Source organism: Chanos chanos, chromosome 1 (assembly GCF_902362185.1).
Source record: "Chanos chanos chromosome 1, fChaCha1.1, whole genome shotgun sequence".
In the NCBI taxonomy this organism is placed as follows: domain Eukaryota; kingdom Metazoa; phylum Chordata; class Actinopteri; order Gonorynchiformes; family Chanidae; genus Chanos; species Chanos chanos.
The window spans coordinates 19,285,923-19,298,639 of record NC_044495.1 but is presented as its reverse complement, the minus strand read 5'-3'; the positions used below and the strand labels follow the sequence as shown (position 1 = coordinate 19,298,639).

The 12,717-nt window shown below is 39.8% G+C and overlaps 1 protein-coding gene across 1 annotated transcript; it reads left to right on the top strand.

The window, feature by feature from the left end:
• Positions 1–144: 144 nt before the first annotated feature.
• On the top strand, positions 145–12,416 carry wif1 (wnt inhibitory factor 1). The gene is made up of 10 exons (XM_030785911.1): positions 145–370; positions 577–716; positions 4,434–4,542; positions 4,827–4,967; positions 6,998–7,093; positions 9,710–9,805; positions 9,986–10,081; positions 11,243–11,338; positions 11,668–11,763; positions 12,269–12,416. Exons 1-10 carry the CDS (start codon positions 220–222, stop codon positions 12,397–12,399), a joined length of 1,152 nt encoding a protein of 383 aa, XP_030641771.1. The 5' UTR covers positions 145–219; the 3' UTR covers positions 12,400–12,416.
• Positions 12,417–12,717: the final 301 nt, after the last annotated feature.

Genomic DNA, 12,717 nt, shown 5'->3' with positions numbered 1-12,717 from the left:
AGGTTGAACCCATTAGCTGTCTCTGCGTGCCTGTTTGTCTCGCTGTGCCATCTTATGGTGATAACTGTGAACTGCAAATCCTAGTGTATACAAGTAGTCTGTGACCGAGCTCAGGCATTTCATTCTGTCAATCCCAGGCACAGTGGTGTTACATATAGTTCTCGGAACTTGATCAGTGGGGGTGATACAGCAAAACCGAAATTGCAACAGCTCAAGGGGATGCTAATAATGACTTCCGAGACACCTGCCTTTCAGCTTCCAGTAAAGGTGTTGTTTCTTCTACTTTTAGGGCTCTTGGTTATCGAAGCCTCCCCCCAGCAAGGAAGTTTGTACATGTGGATTGATGCGAACCAAGCCAGGATATTAATTGGTAAATAGTATCTCGTGCAATTTCATAAATGGCGCGAATTGTGTAAGAGACCACCTTATTCTTCGTTCTGAGGCTTTTAACTGTACAAAAAAAAGTTTTGCATCTGTTTCTCCTAGTTTAACGATATAACTGTTTGAAGGTAGAGGCGTATTTATCTTTTATATATTGCATGAGCTTTATTAGCACTTTAATGTTTCATTCAACAGGTTTTGAGGAAGATATTTTGATCGTGTCAGAGGGTAAAATGGCCCCATTCACACACGACTTCAAAAAAGCACAGCAACGGATGCCCGCAATTCCTGTCAATATTCACCACGTGAACTTTACCTGGCAAGCGACTGATCAGGTACAAAGGGACCTACATTCTTTATCTTTTAACAGTAGGCATATTGGGATTTGTTCTGTGGTCGCGCCAATGGCAGTTTTCCTAATGCAGTAGGCACTAACAGTACACATCTATGCGGATATTGTTCACTCTTAATGGATTTTTCCTATATTCATAACTCATAATTGCATACTTACACAACATTTTGAACCATCTGAGCCAAACACTGATGCTATGTACATAATATTTTAATATCGTCATGCTTCAGCCCAAGTGTTTACAATAACGAAAATAAACACAGCACAATATTTAGAAAACTGGAAGTGGGTCTATGTCTCCTGTGAACATCTGTAGAAGTCTGCAAATTAATTGTGAGTTATTTGATCCATGTAAGTTCGTGTTTGCGCGTTAAGTGAGACAGCTACATGAGCTGAAGGATGAAAGCGAATTGTCCGTTTAGTTCACCGCACTCATGCAGAGAACAGACTGTTGACTTCATTTATTCTGTCATCATGCTAGGGGGAACGAGAGTACATTCGAAAGTTGTCTGAATATTAAAATCGTGTCAGATGAATCTTTTTGTGAGTGGGTGAGTGCAACTGAACGTACCGAATTGGGTTCCTTTTTGTAATGTTGTAACTTCCATCTCTTGTGGTATTTTACATCTTGGTGTCGTAGACCAGCCGCTATACGGATCAAAGCACTAAACTCCCATGAGTCGGTCTCCTCAGGCATGTGCCAAACATCTGGCCCATCAACACACCAAAAACATTGGTCAAATTCTCAGACGCGTGCCAGAACCATAGCTTTATTGTAAGGAGAAAGTTCCATTTGGAATCACTTTGTGAGCTGCTATGGCTTGTTGATATTCTTTTGTCATGGATTCTTTTGTCATAACCAAATAAATCGCAGTGGTTAAATTATTTTCACTGTACACGTGGTTCAGGACAGCCCCTTCCGATCTTTTCCAATGCGTTCTCATTCATCGATGTGTGAAGCATACAGTGACAGTGCACATTTGATTTGAGAGCTTGCATACCTGTAATTAGGCAAAAACATCAATACCATAGAAGTTACATAGACAGGATACAGCTCATGAATGTTTTATTATGGATTTGTGAAATCAAGGACTGTTTTATGATCACCTCAGAGATAAAGCAAAGCAATCTTATTTTTGTTACTCATACTATGTTCAGTCTCCTGGGTTTAGTGTATATCCCGACTGAAACTTCTTGATTTGATTTGATTCAGTTATTGCATGCATAATCTTTAGTATGTGATGTAATATCAGTATTTAATTATTTTTCATCACTCTCTCAGTACCATTTTTTGGTGGAGAATATTCCTTCCTATTGTAGTTGATGTTCTCATGAGTAAGGAATATTAGTATTTTCCCGCTGTCATCATACATGCAATAGAAATCACTTAAGAGATTCTGTTTTAGAGACAACCTAGTTGTAGATATTCTTCTTGATGAATGTCTAATACACTTTTTCACAGAGGTGATATACAGATGACAATCCACTTGTCTTGATATCAGTCCTTTTTTAAAGTATCCAGAGAAAACTTATTTTAAAAATACTGTTTCTGTAAGATCCCATGTGGTTTACTAAAAGCACACTGAAGAGCAAGAAGGCAGAAAGAGTCGAAGCATTTACATTACTGGGTGTCCTCCATGTTTTTGAGATGTTAGTTGTCCTAACAAATGAAGTGTCTATGCACACTGATCTCATAATCCTTCAATGGCATGTCAAGGAATGAGAGAGTTAGAGAAAGTGGGGGGGAAACAAACCAGAGCAAGGGACAGATATACAGAGAGCGAGAGAGAGAAACAAGAGAGATAAAACAAGAGAAAGTGAGGGAGAGAGAGAGGGAGAATAGGCCTGTTCTCTCTGAGGCTCTGTTATACTCACACTTCAAAGGCAGCCGACAAGGCATAAGAACAAAGGCCGCAAGCATGAAAGGCTGGCAGGGAGAGTTATCTGCGCTGGTTATTACCATTCAGCTGCTGGATTAGCATGGCTCTCCACACGGCCTGTGTACTTTTCCCTTCATCAAACACTGCGCTGCTTTTACACTGCAAAATCTAGAAAGGGAAGAAGAAACCCTCTGTGTCTCCCCTCATAGCTTTCATCTCCTTTTGGGTCTTTTTTTTTTTTAAGTATGTGTTTTGCAATACTATCACAGCTGTTTGACAAGTGTGTCATTTTCAAAGGGCTGAAGATATTACTTAAGGAAAAAAGGCTGATGACTTTGGAGGAAATATACTTGTTCACAAACACACACCCCAAGAGACCGTTCAAACTTTCCTCACACTTTTTAGATATATGTGCCTCTGTATTGTAAAATTTTACAGAGCGTAATCAAACTTACTGAGCTCTATTATTTTGACTGACTCAGTATCCTGCCCAACTCATGATTATCTACAGCTTTTAGTGCTTCATTCAAATTGAGTAGTCAACAGAAACTTTGTCTATACCTGAACAAAATGCAATCTTCTCAACTTTGTTTTCTCTAACTTAGTTTATTGAATTCTACAGCAGAGTACAATTACATCATCAGAACACATATGGAAAAACAAGAATGTAAACAGTCTTTTAATGAGATCTCATGTGGAAAACAAGATTTTTGCGAGACATCAGCGTGGTTTACATATACAGTAAGAAAAAGCAGTCATAAAAACAACAACAAAAGGGAGAAAAAACATAAGTCAGTTGTAAATGGTATCAGTAAAAGGGATGTACAGTATTACACCACCCATGCCACAGTGAACACATCACAGTCGCATCCCCAAAGTTCCAGACATGCCTCAATTGGGAATGTGTGGGAAATTAATGTTTTTAACATACTGGAGGAATGAACCCCTTGTTTTCCAGAAGTTATCAGAAGAGTTTTTGATTGAAAGTTGATTTTTTTTTTATAATCTAGCGAAATAAAGGATATCTTTTATCCAGCGGGTATAAGAGAGAGGTATTATTGATTTCCAGTTGATCAGTATTAATGGACCAGCGAACAGAGTGACAAATGCTCTAACATCTTTTTTGATGTAGAGGGGAAAGGTAATGATGGAGAGTCCTCAAACAGTGAAAGCATTTGATTTGATTTTATCCCTAATCATGTCTGATATAGTATTAAGCATTTTGTCCAGTAATTACATAAAGTTGGGCAGAGCCAAAGCGTGTGTATGATTTTTGCTGGAGATTGCTAACATCTATCACATGTTGGAGATACGCCGTGATCTACAACAACCTAGGCTTAGTGCAATGGGTGTGGTGTACAACATACCGATTGAGGATTTATGCACATAATTTAAAATCTCCACCCAAAGTTCCTCTATCCTCTATTTCCTTCCCTATATCCTCCCCCATGGAGTCTTTATAGAGTCTGATGGCTCTGAGTGTGAAGGTGAACTTGGTTGTAAATTTATGAAATTATGCCTATTAAGGTCAGAGAAGCAAAAGGAGTATCATTAGGTAAAATGGTAATCTAGGTGGTATGGACAAAGCTACGGACTTGTAGACATCTGACAAAATGTTGCTTTGAGAGTGAAAATCAGTCCAAGGGCTGAGAGAATGCAAATGTTATCAATATAGAAATCTTCCAATGCACTGATACCCAGATTAGACCAAATTAAAAAGGCCTCACCTGCTCTGGAGAGAGGAAGACCATGATTAATGGTCAGGGGGGCATAGGTGGACAACGGTCGTAAAAGCTTTACCTTGTGCTGATCTCTTTCAGGCGGAGTACTTCTATGAATTTCAGACCCTGCGGTCATTAGATAAAGATGTAATGGACGATCCCACGGTTAATGTGCCTCTCTTGGGCTCTGTGCCCCATAAAGCATCAGGTGAGTCAGTGCTCATCAAAATATCTCATCTTCAATAGCATTACGTCATACCATTGCACATATTTCATTCTAACAATATTTTATGTTTAGAGGAGATAAATTATTAAGACTTTTGTATGTGAAGTTGCAGAGGTGTTTTTGTGTGGTATTCATTAATGCAGAGTTTGTAGTGTTTGTTTTAGACATTATAGCTACACATTTTATCCTATAATCACTGTATTTAGTTTGGTGCGCATATGAGTGATTTGTTTTGCATTTGGAGTGAACAAATTATCTGGGGTCAGTGGTGCAGGTGGGCTTCCCCTGCCGAGGGGACCAGGATGGCGTGGCTGCCTTCGAGGTGACCATTCTGGTGATGGATGCTGGTGGGACCATAATCCTCAGGACTCCACTGAATGCCATCTTCTTCAAGACCTGCCAGAGAGGTGAGAGTATATGCCAACTCAAGTCAAGCACAGGCATCAGCTAAAATGAGACAAGGACTAAACTAACGACTAAACTGAGAGAGATGGCCAAAATTATGTAGAATCTTAATGTAGCCTAAAGCAACACTGACCTTGTAACAAAAATGAGATTTGTTCCACACACATACTATTTACATGAAATGGAAGGATAAGGCTGTATTTCATGGGTTGTACATTACAAAACAAATTCAGAGACCAGTCTCTTATTCAGTCAAGTGTTATGCAGTCATATTCTGGTCATTCAGAACTCAGTGGCAGTTCAGGGCTTAAGGATAAAACATCAGTCTGACATTGAATCTCCATGGTGCATTTAAAGTGAGGTATCTGGCAAGAATGCAAGCAAAGGAAATTTGAGGTTTTGCTGTTAGACTTTCCAAGTTCTGTCTGATGAGTGACAATTGAGGGTTTAAATCTCAGTGGGAAAATTATCATCCAGCGTGCCCAATCATCTTTGAACATGAGCACTAGCTGTATTTAAAGCGTTTAGAGATTAGAAAAATCACACAATCTCTATTTAGCTGTACGTGACTGCCCATGTGAAAATGTACATTATATAAAACTAGGTGAGTAGTTTTCCACATTGTTTTAACCCTTGCTTCGTGGAAAAATGTAGGGTAATGAACAGGCATGATACAAATACATGGCATTACTCCCCATATTACTACTTCATGAATAAATATTTTTGGCCTTTGGCTCTCTGTCAAATATGTGTTTTGGAGGACTCCTGCTGTATAATAAAGAAGCGGAGTACAGCTGTATTTGCAGAATGTGATGATAATGAGTAGTTGAACAAATCTGTGCAGAAAGAGAATGCGCTTTTCTATAAGAGCATGGGGTAGAGAACTGTGACGAACAACACGAGTCCCACTCTACATCCAGCACTAAGATCCTTACAGGCCAGTGATGTCATGTGAACTTTACCAGCTGCAGCCCTGAAAGAGAGATAGCAGCCTTCTATGCATCCCCTTCTATCCACCCCTTAACAACCCACACGCAAACACACTCCATCACCACCACCAAACACATGTGCACCATACACACAGTGTCCCACGCCCTCTCTGTTCCCCACCTCCCCATGTAGACACACCAGATCAGATGACCCATCTGACTCATACCAAGGAACAACTTAATTGTTGTTTAGAATTGCACTCAGGGCTTTGGAGTGAGGCAAGGCTTACCTCTGGTGTAACCACACACTCGCAAGTTTAACATCATGAAAATGTGGAATAGGAGATCATAAATGGAAAAAAAAATCCACATGTTAAAGCATAGGTCTGTGTTCTGAATATGATGAAAGTGGGCACAGATACGGAAAAATATGATACTTAAAGAAACTCATACCAGATTCATCTTCCAGACTGACTTCTCTTTTATGTTGATTGAATGAGTATGCTGTGCATCAGAGATTTGTTTGCTTTCATTTGCTGAAGAATAATGGTGCCAGTTTTCCCTTAGGGCAGTTTGCTCCAGTATTGCTTAGGTTCTAGACAGTGCCTTTGCTAGTGGACATGGAGGAAATTGCTGTAAAAACATGTCAGCCTGCTGCACTTATGTCAACCCGGGATTAAGCCACTGCTGTGACCAGAAAATAAAATCATTGGAAACAGTTTGTAAATGATAATAAGACTTCACAAGAATATATACTATAGCTTTTCGTTTAAATGTTGGATGGCCTTGCTGATATTCTTGCTTCCCCTTAAAACCATGACATTTTGGGTTTTTCCTTTCTTTTTTGTTTTTGATAGTACTTTTTGACACCTCAGTTATCGCAATGGCATAACAATACATTGTGTTGAAATGTGTCAGACTTCATAAAATAATATTCAAGAGTGAAGGAGTGTGGAATATGTTTTGGAGATTTGAGCGGAAAAAGATCTGTTTCGTGTATCTTCAGATATACTAACACTTGTACATATGTGGAAACTCTCAAGTATTTCAGAAAAACATTCTTACTGTTTATGTGGCTTGTCTTTTCGCTCCTCTTTCTGAAGCAAAATGTCCTGGAGGCTGCCGCAACGGAGGTTTCTGTAATGAGAGGCATATTTGCGAGTGTCAGGACGGCTTCTATGGTACACACTGTGAGAAAGGTAACCTTTAGATCAATGTCAGATAATGCAGCAGTTCATTAAGATAAAGGATTGTTGCAGATGGCAAATCTATTTTTGCCCAGATATTATTTCAGAAGTTTGGAGATCAGACCAAAAGAGAGACTTTCGCTGCCTTGACTGAATTTCAACCACGAGTGAGTAACTCTGCCTAACCTTACAGCAAACTAAGCTATACAGCTGTCTTGCTGTCTAGCATCAAAGGATCAGGTGGTACTGGAAGCAGTTGGGGACTTTGGTGTTTTGCTGCATCTCAGAAGCATATCTCTTAGAATATTTAGTAGAGGTTTGCTCTCATTCAAAAAAATTGTTAGAACAAATGGATTTGCCATCTGCATCTTTTTCTCAGTTTGATTTATGTGCATGTCCAATGACGTCAGCAGTCTGGTCGTATGATATTAATGAATGTTTGTAATGAACGTACAATTCTCTTGCCCAACAAACCCAAAAACACAGACAGAAAAATTAATGTACTGCTCAATTATGTATACAATCTTAAAATTCTGATAATGCCTCACAGAGTATACCCCAGAAAGATAAATTCAAACTGCAATGTGAAGCAACATGTTATCTATGTAAGCCATATAGGTCGTTAACATTTCGCTGGCTAAAAACAGTAATAGTAGTTACCCACCATTTGTGCTGCTCGACCATATGTTTGTGATCTATTTGCAGCTTTAGAATTGTTTACAAAATCTCGCCAGAAGGAGCTGAAAATAATTTACTTTTCCCTCTGTACCTCTATAACACTTGAAACTAAGGTTTCTGATGTACTTATTTCCTCAAGTGTCTAACTAAGCAGTGCATGCTTGGTAAAGCACATAATTTGATTTCAGTCATTTTCCTTGTAACCTTGTGTTTCACAAAAGGAAAAGGGGTGGTAGAATACATTTGTTCACTAAAATGAGGATCATAAATATAATAAATAAATTACATGATGCCCTGTTAATGCATGAGGTGCTCAACAGAAAATATACCCTGATAACACATGTGTCTTAGATGCGCCTATGCAAAGCTTGCAAACCCCTCGGCAAGGCTTCTGTTGTGCCGTTTGCTCATCGGCACGAGGTCGCCGAGATGTCGTATCCTGATGTTCTACCGACATCAAGAGATCTGACGTTTATAAGCTCTCTTTATGATGTTTATACATAGGCACACCCTTTTCTTCCACGTTTTGCTGACATTAATTCCATCTGTGGACAATGTACATTTCAAAACTATTTATAAAATTTTTTTATAAAAAATCATTTATGGCTGCTGTAAAGAATAAATTAAGCACCTCTAGTGGTCCAGCGCAAGCTTAAGCCATTTTTATGTATTTACCTTTTTTTGCCCTTTATCCCCTTTTCCTCCCAAATGAGTCAAGGCCAAATCTCTTGAATTCTCCACTCCCCGTCACTTATAAAACTCTCACGCTGTCCAGGGAGGATGTAGACCACCTCATGTTTCCTCCAAGGTGTGAAGTCAGAGGACTTCTCTGGGAAATTGTAACGCATGTGGAATGTGGGCGTAGGTGCCGCCACTACAGCGACGGAGACACAGTCCTCTGACAGCGTAACATAGATGCCTCTCCGATGAATTTGCAAGCACAGACGTCTCACAGATCTGTTAGTGCTGGCTGGGTATATGGTGCTGTGAGATTTTGTGTCAGTTGACAGTGGTAAATTGTGATCTTCAGCCGACGTCTCTCTGCTGTTCTTGGAGTGCTGTTTTGATGTCACAGCAGATGTAATGGCAAGGACTGCGCCTCCCTTCTTTTAAATCGCATGTCCGATGTTCAGGTGATTCCTAGACTACATTTAAAATTCTGATCTCAAACCAGCGTCCCCCTGCTGTTTTGACAATGCTATTTTAAAACTCTGATCTCAAACCAGTGTACCCCTGCTGTTTTGACAATGCTGTTTTAAAACTCTGATCTCAAACCAGTGTCTTCCTGCTGTTTTGACAATGCTGTTTTAAAATTCTGATCTCAAACCAGTGTCCGCCTGCTGTTTTGACAATGCTATTTTAAAACTCTGATCTCAAACCAGTGTACCCCTGCTGTTTTGACAATGCTGTTTTAAAACTCTGATCTCAAACCAGTGTCTTCCTGCTGTTTTGACAATGCTGTTTTAAAATTCTGATCTCAAACCAGTGTCCGCCTGCTGTTTTGACAATGCTATTTTAAAATTCTGATCTCAAACCAGTGTCCCCCTGCCGTTTTGACAATCCTGTTTTAAAATTCTGATCTCAAACCAGTGTCCCCCTGCTGTTTAGACAATGTTATTTTGGTGTAATGGTGAGGACTGTGCTGGACCTGTTTTAAATTCGCATTTCCAATGTTCAAAGGATTGCTACACTATGTCTGAGATTGTGATCTTCAGCCAAGGTCCATCTGCTATTTCCAGAATGCTGTTTCAACGTTGCGGCGATGTAACAGTGATGTCAGCACCACTCTTGTTTTAAATCACCTGTCCAATGTTCGGGACAAGTGCTAGATTACAATCAGAAATAGAATGCGACGTCTGGTCGACATTCTACTGTAATTCTGATGTCTCAGCGACATACCTGTGGTGTCTGAATAATGGGTTACACTCAGCTTATCTCTCCCCTTCCCAGCCCTTTGCTTTCCAAGGTGCCTAAATGGAGGTCTGTGTATGAGCCCTGGAGTGTGTATCTGTCCACCTGGGTATTACGGAATCAACTGTGACAAAGGTACCAGAAAACATTATATATCATACAGTTCTCTATTGTCTCTGGTGGCATCATTTTGTTAAGCACTGAATGAACCAAGTTAACTCATCAGCTTGTGTCTCATGTAAAGCAAAGATTGTCTTATCAAAACCTGGGTTATGCTGATGTGTTCTTGTTTTGGTTTTGTTGTTTGTTTGGCAGCTAACTGCAGTATTACTTGCTTAAACGGAGGTACTTGCTTCCATCCTGGGAAGTGCATTTGCCCTGCAGGCTTTGAGGGGAGCCGCTGTGAAATCAGTAAGTGCAGTACTCCCACAGAACCCTTTGTGTTCTTCTCTTTGCAGCAGTAGAACTGAACCTTATAAGGTTAAGCTTATACAGCTGAACACAGGGTAGAGCATGCACACTGAGACTGAAAAGTCAAAATCTTTATGGAATTATTTCATGCTCTAACACTTGCGACAATGATATTCTCAGACCAGTTTCCCAAATAAATCTTTTAAGAGTTCATTTTTAAGAGTCCAGCTTTTGGAGCACTCATCTTGTCTCACAAGACCGCAATAAACAGAAACACATTTCCTTCAACTGCCTTAACAAAATCAGTTTTTTTTTTTTTTTTTTACATTTTTTCAATTTTTACAAGATCAACACCTTAATTCTCCCTGGTCACCTGTGCTACCATGTTCAAATTGTATTCAGATGTTCTTTAATTATAAGCAGTCATTATATTTGTTAAGATTTCTTTAAAACACATGTCCTGTATTGTCTTGTACATGCAGATGAAAATCAATGATATAGGAGAAAACAAAGGGTACTGTTTGATCAGTTATACATCTCTGAGCATTTAAAGTAAACCAGACCATGCCCAGCAGCCCTTCTGAGATTTCCGCCTGACACTTTCTCTCTGTGGGGTGCTTTTTTTTTGTTGTTGTTGCTCATATTGAGGTATTTCCTTTTAGATTCCTCCACCCCTTGGCTTAACTAAATAGGTGTAATTATTAACTTACACAGTATGACACATAGTTTCCATGCATGTCTGATGCATTTTGTGGCTATAGTAACAACAGACTTAATGAATGTGCACAGTGAACATGAAGTTCATACTATCACGTGAATGACTGTAACTTTTTAAGTTATTTTAAACAGATGGAGATTTCACCAAGGTTTATTAACTCTGTTTTTGTTTTCATCTTTTTAAATGATTAAATGCCCCACTACATTTAGTAGAAAAGCAGAGGTCTCACATTGTTACTCTTAGTTCCATGAAGACTGCGTTAAAGTTGCTTGGATTGGTCTTTCAAGGAAGCTTTTTAAGGCAGTTTCATGTAAAATAATTGGAAACCCAAGAGCTTGGATGGAATTAGTTGTTATCGTTTCATAAGATATTTTTTGTGCCTTCCATGTTCAATGTGTGAATAACAGCAGCAGCAGTTTGTGAGTGATTGTTTGTCTTTGCAGGTAAATGCCAACAACCATGCAGAAATGGAGGCAAATGTATCGGAAAGAACAAGTGCAAATGTAGCAAGGGTTACCATGGAGATACATGCTCTAAGGGTGAGATTTACTCTCTTACTTCAGTGTTTTCACACAGACATTCCTGAAAGCTCTGGGGGAAAGTAACAAATGACAAACTATGTAAAGTCAATTTGTTTAGTATCTGCTGGCTGTTATAACGTTACACCAAAATATCTTTTAAACACGCAAGCTGTAGCTGGACTCCCAGCTAGTGGAAGCAGAAGATTCCAGCAAACCACTGAACTTAACACCATCATAATTTCACTTTGGCCTACAGATGAATTCCCTCCAGCACTCAAGACTAAACACTGTGTCTCTGTCTGTGGCTCTGTGTGTGTGTCTGTTTGTGTGTATATGCATGTGCACAGCTGTCTGCGAGCCCAGCTGTGGAGCACACAGGACCTGTGTGGAGCCCAACAGGTGTCAGTGCAGGGATGGCTGGCATGGACGTCACTGTAATAAGAGTGAGTGAGGAACCTGATCGCACCACAAAGCAACCGCCAAAAACTCCCCGCTTTTTCCCAAGCGCCCACTGTTAATTTCCACCTGTAAACGGACGAGCGCGTGTAATCCACTGTAATGCTATAGCCAAGGGAGTTTCTTCCGGAGGCCCAGTTGAAAAGAGATCCCTGCGAGGGGTGGAGTCCATAGAGGCATTTCTCTGAGGTCCTAGCTAGTGGCTCTGTGTTTCTTTTAGTATGTTGTGGGGCAGAGGAGAGGAAACCAAGTTCTTTTCATGTGGTATATTTGAAGTCTTTAGTTTCCTCTTTGATTCTCAAATCCATCACTAATTTAGGAGAATCAAACTGTAGTCTATGCTACCAGTTCATTGTACATATAATTTTCACATTTGAAAGGAAAGAGAGGCTTGGGTAATAGAAATCTTATTAGCAGTCATTCTCTGTCTCATTTTTTGCACGTTTTAATCCTTGCAATTAACTATACTTGTTTTTCGCCCCCTTCTTCCAGGGTACCGTGGAGGTTCTCCAAGCAGCCATCGAGTCCCCAGCCCCAAACACAAGACACAAGGGTCATCGACAAAGGAAGGCAAGGAGATGGTGGATTCCAACAGGCCTGCTGAGACCAACTATGTTGTATGAGTGTCTCACCCTAGCTACCTTCCCCTCCTCTCGTTCCTCAGGGTCCGTTTTCCACCTTTGTGGAAAATGACTCCATTTCTTATCTCTCATCCCCTTCTACGGATCCTGCTTATCAGGACTCCTTCAGAATGTGTCTGTTGCTTGTATGTACATTGAAAATATCCCTCTTCATTCTCTGTAAACTTGTTTGAAATTTTCACAGGTAAATGCCTTTTTAGACAATGTTGAAATGACATTTTCTTTAATGAATTACTGATTTTACTGTGTCAAATCTACAAGAGAGGTACAAACTATATTTTTCTGTGGACAAGAGCCTGT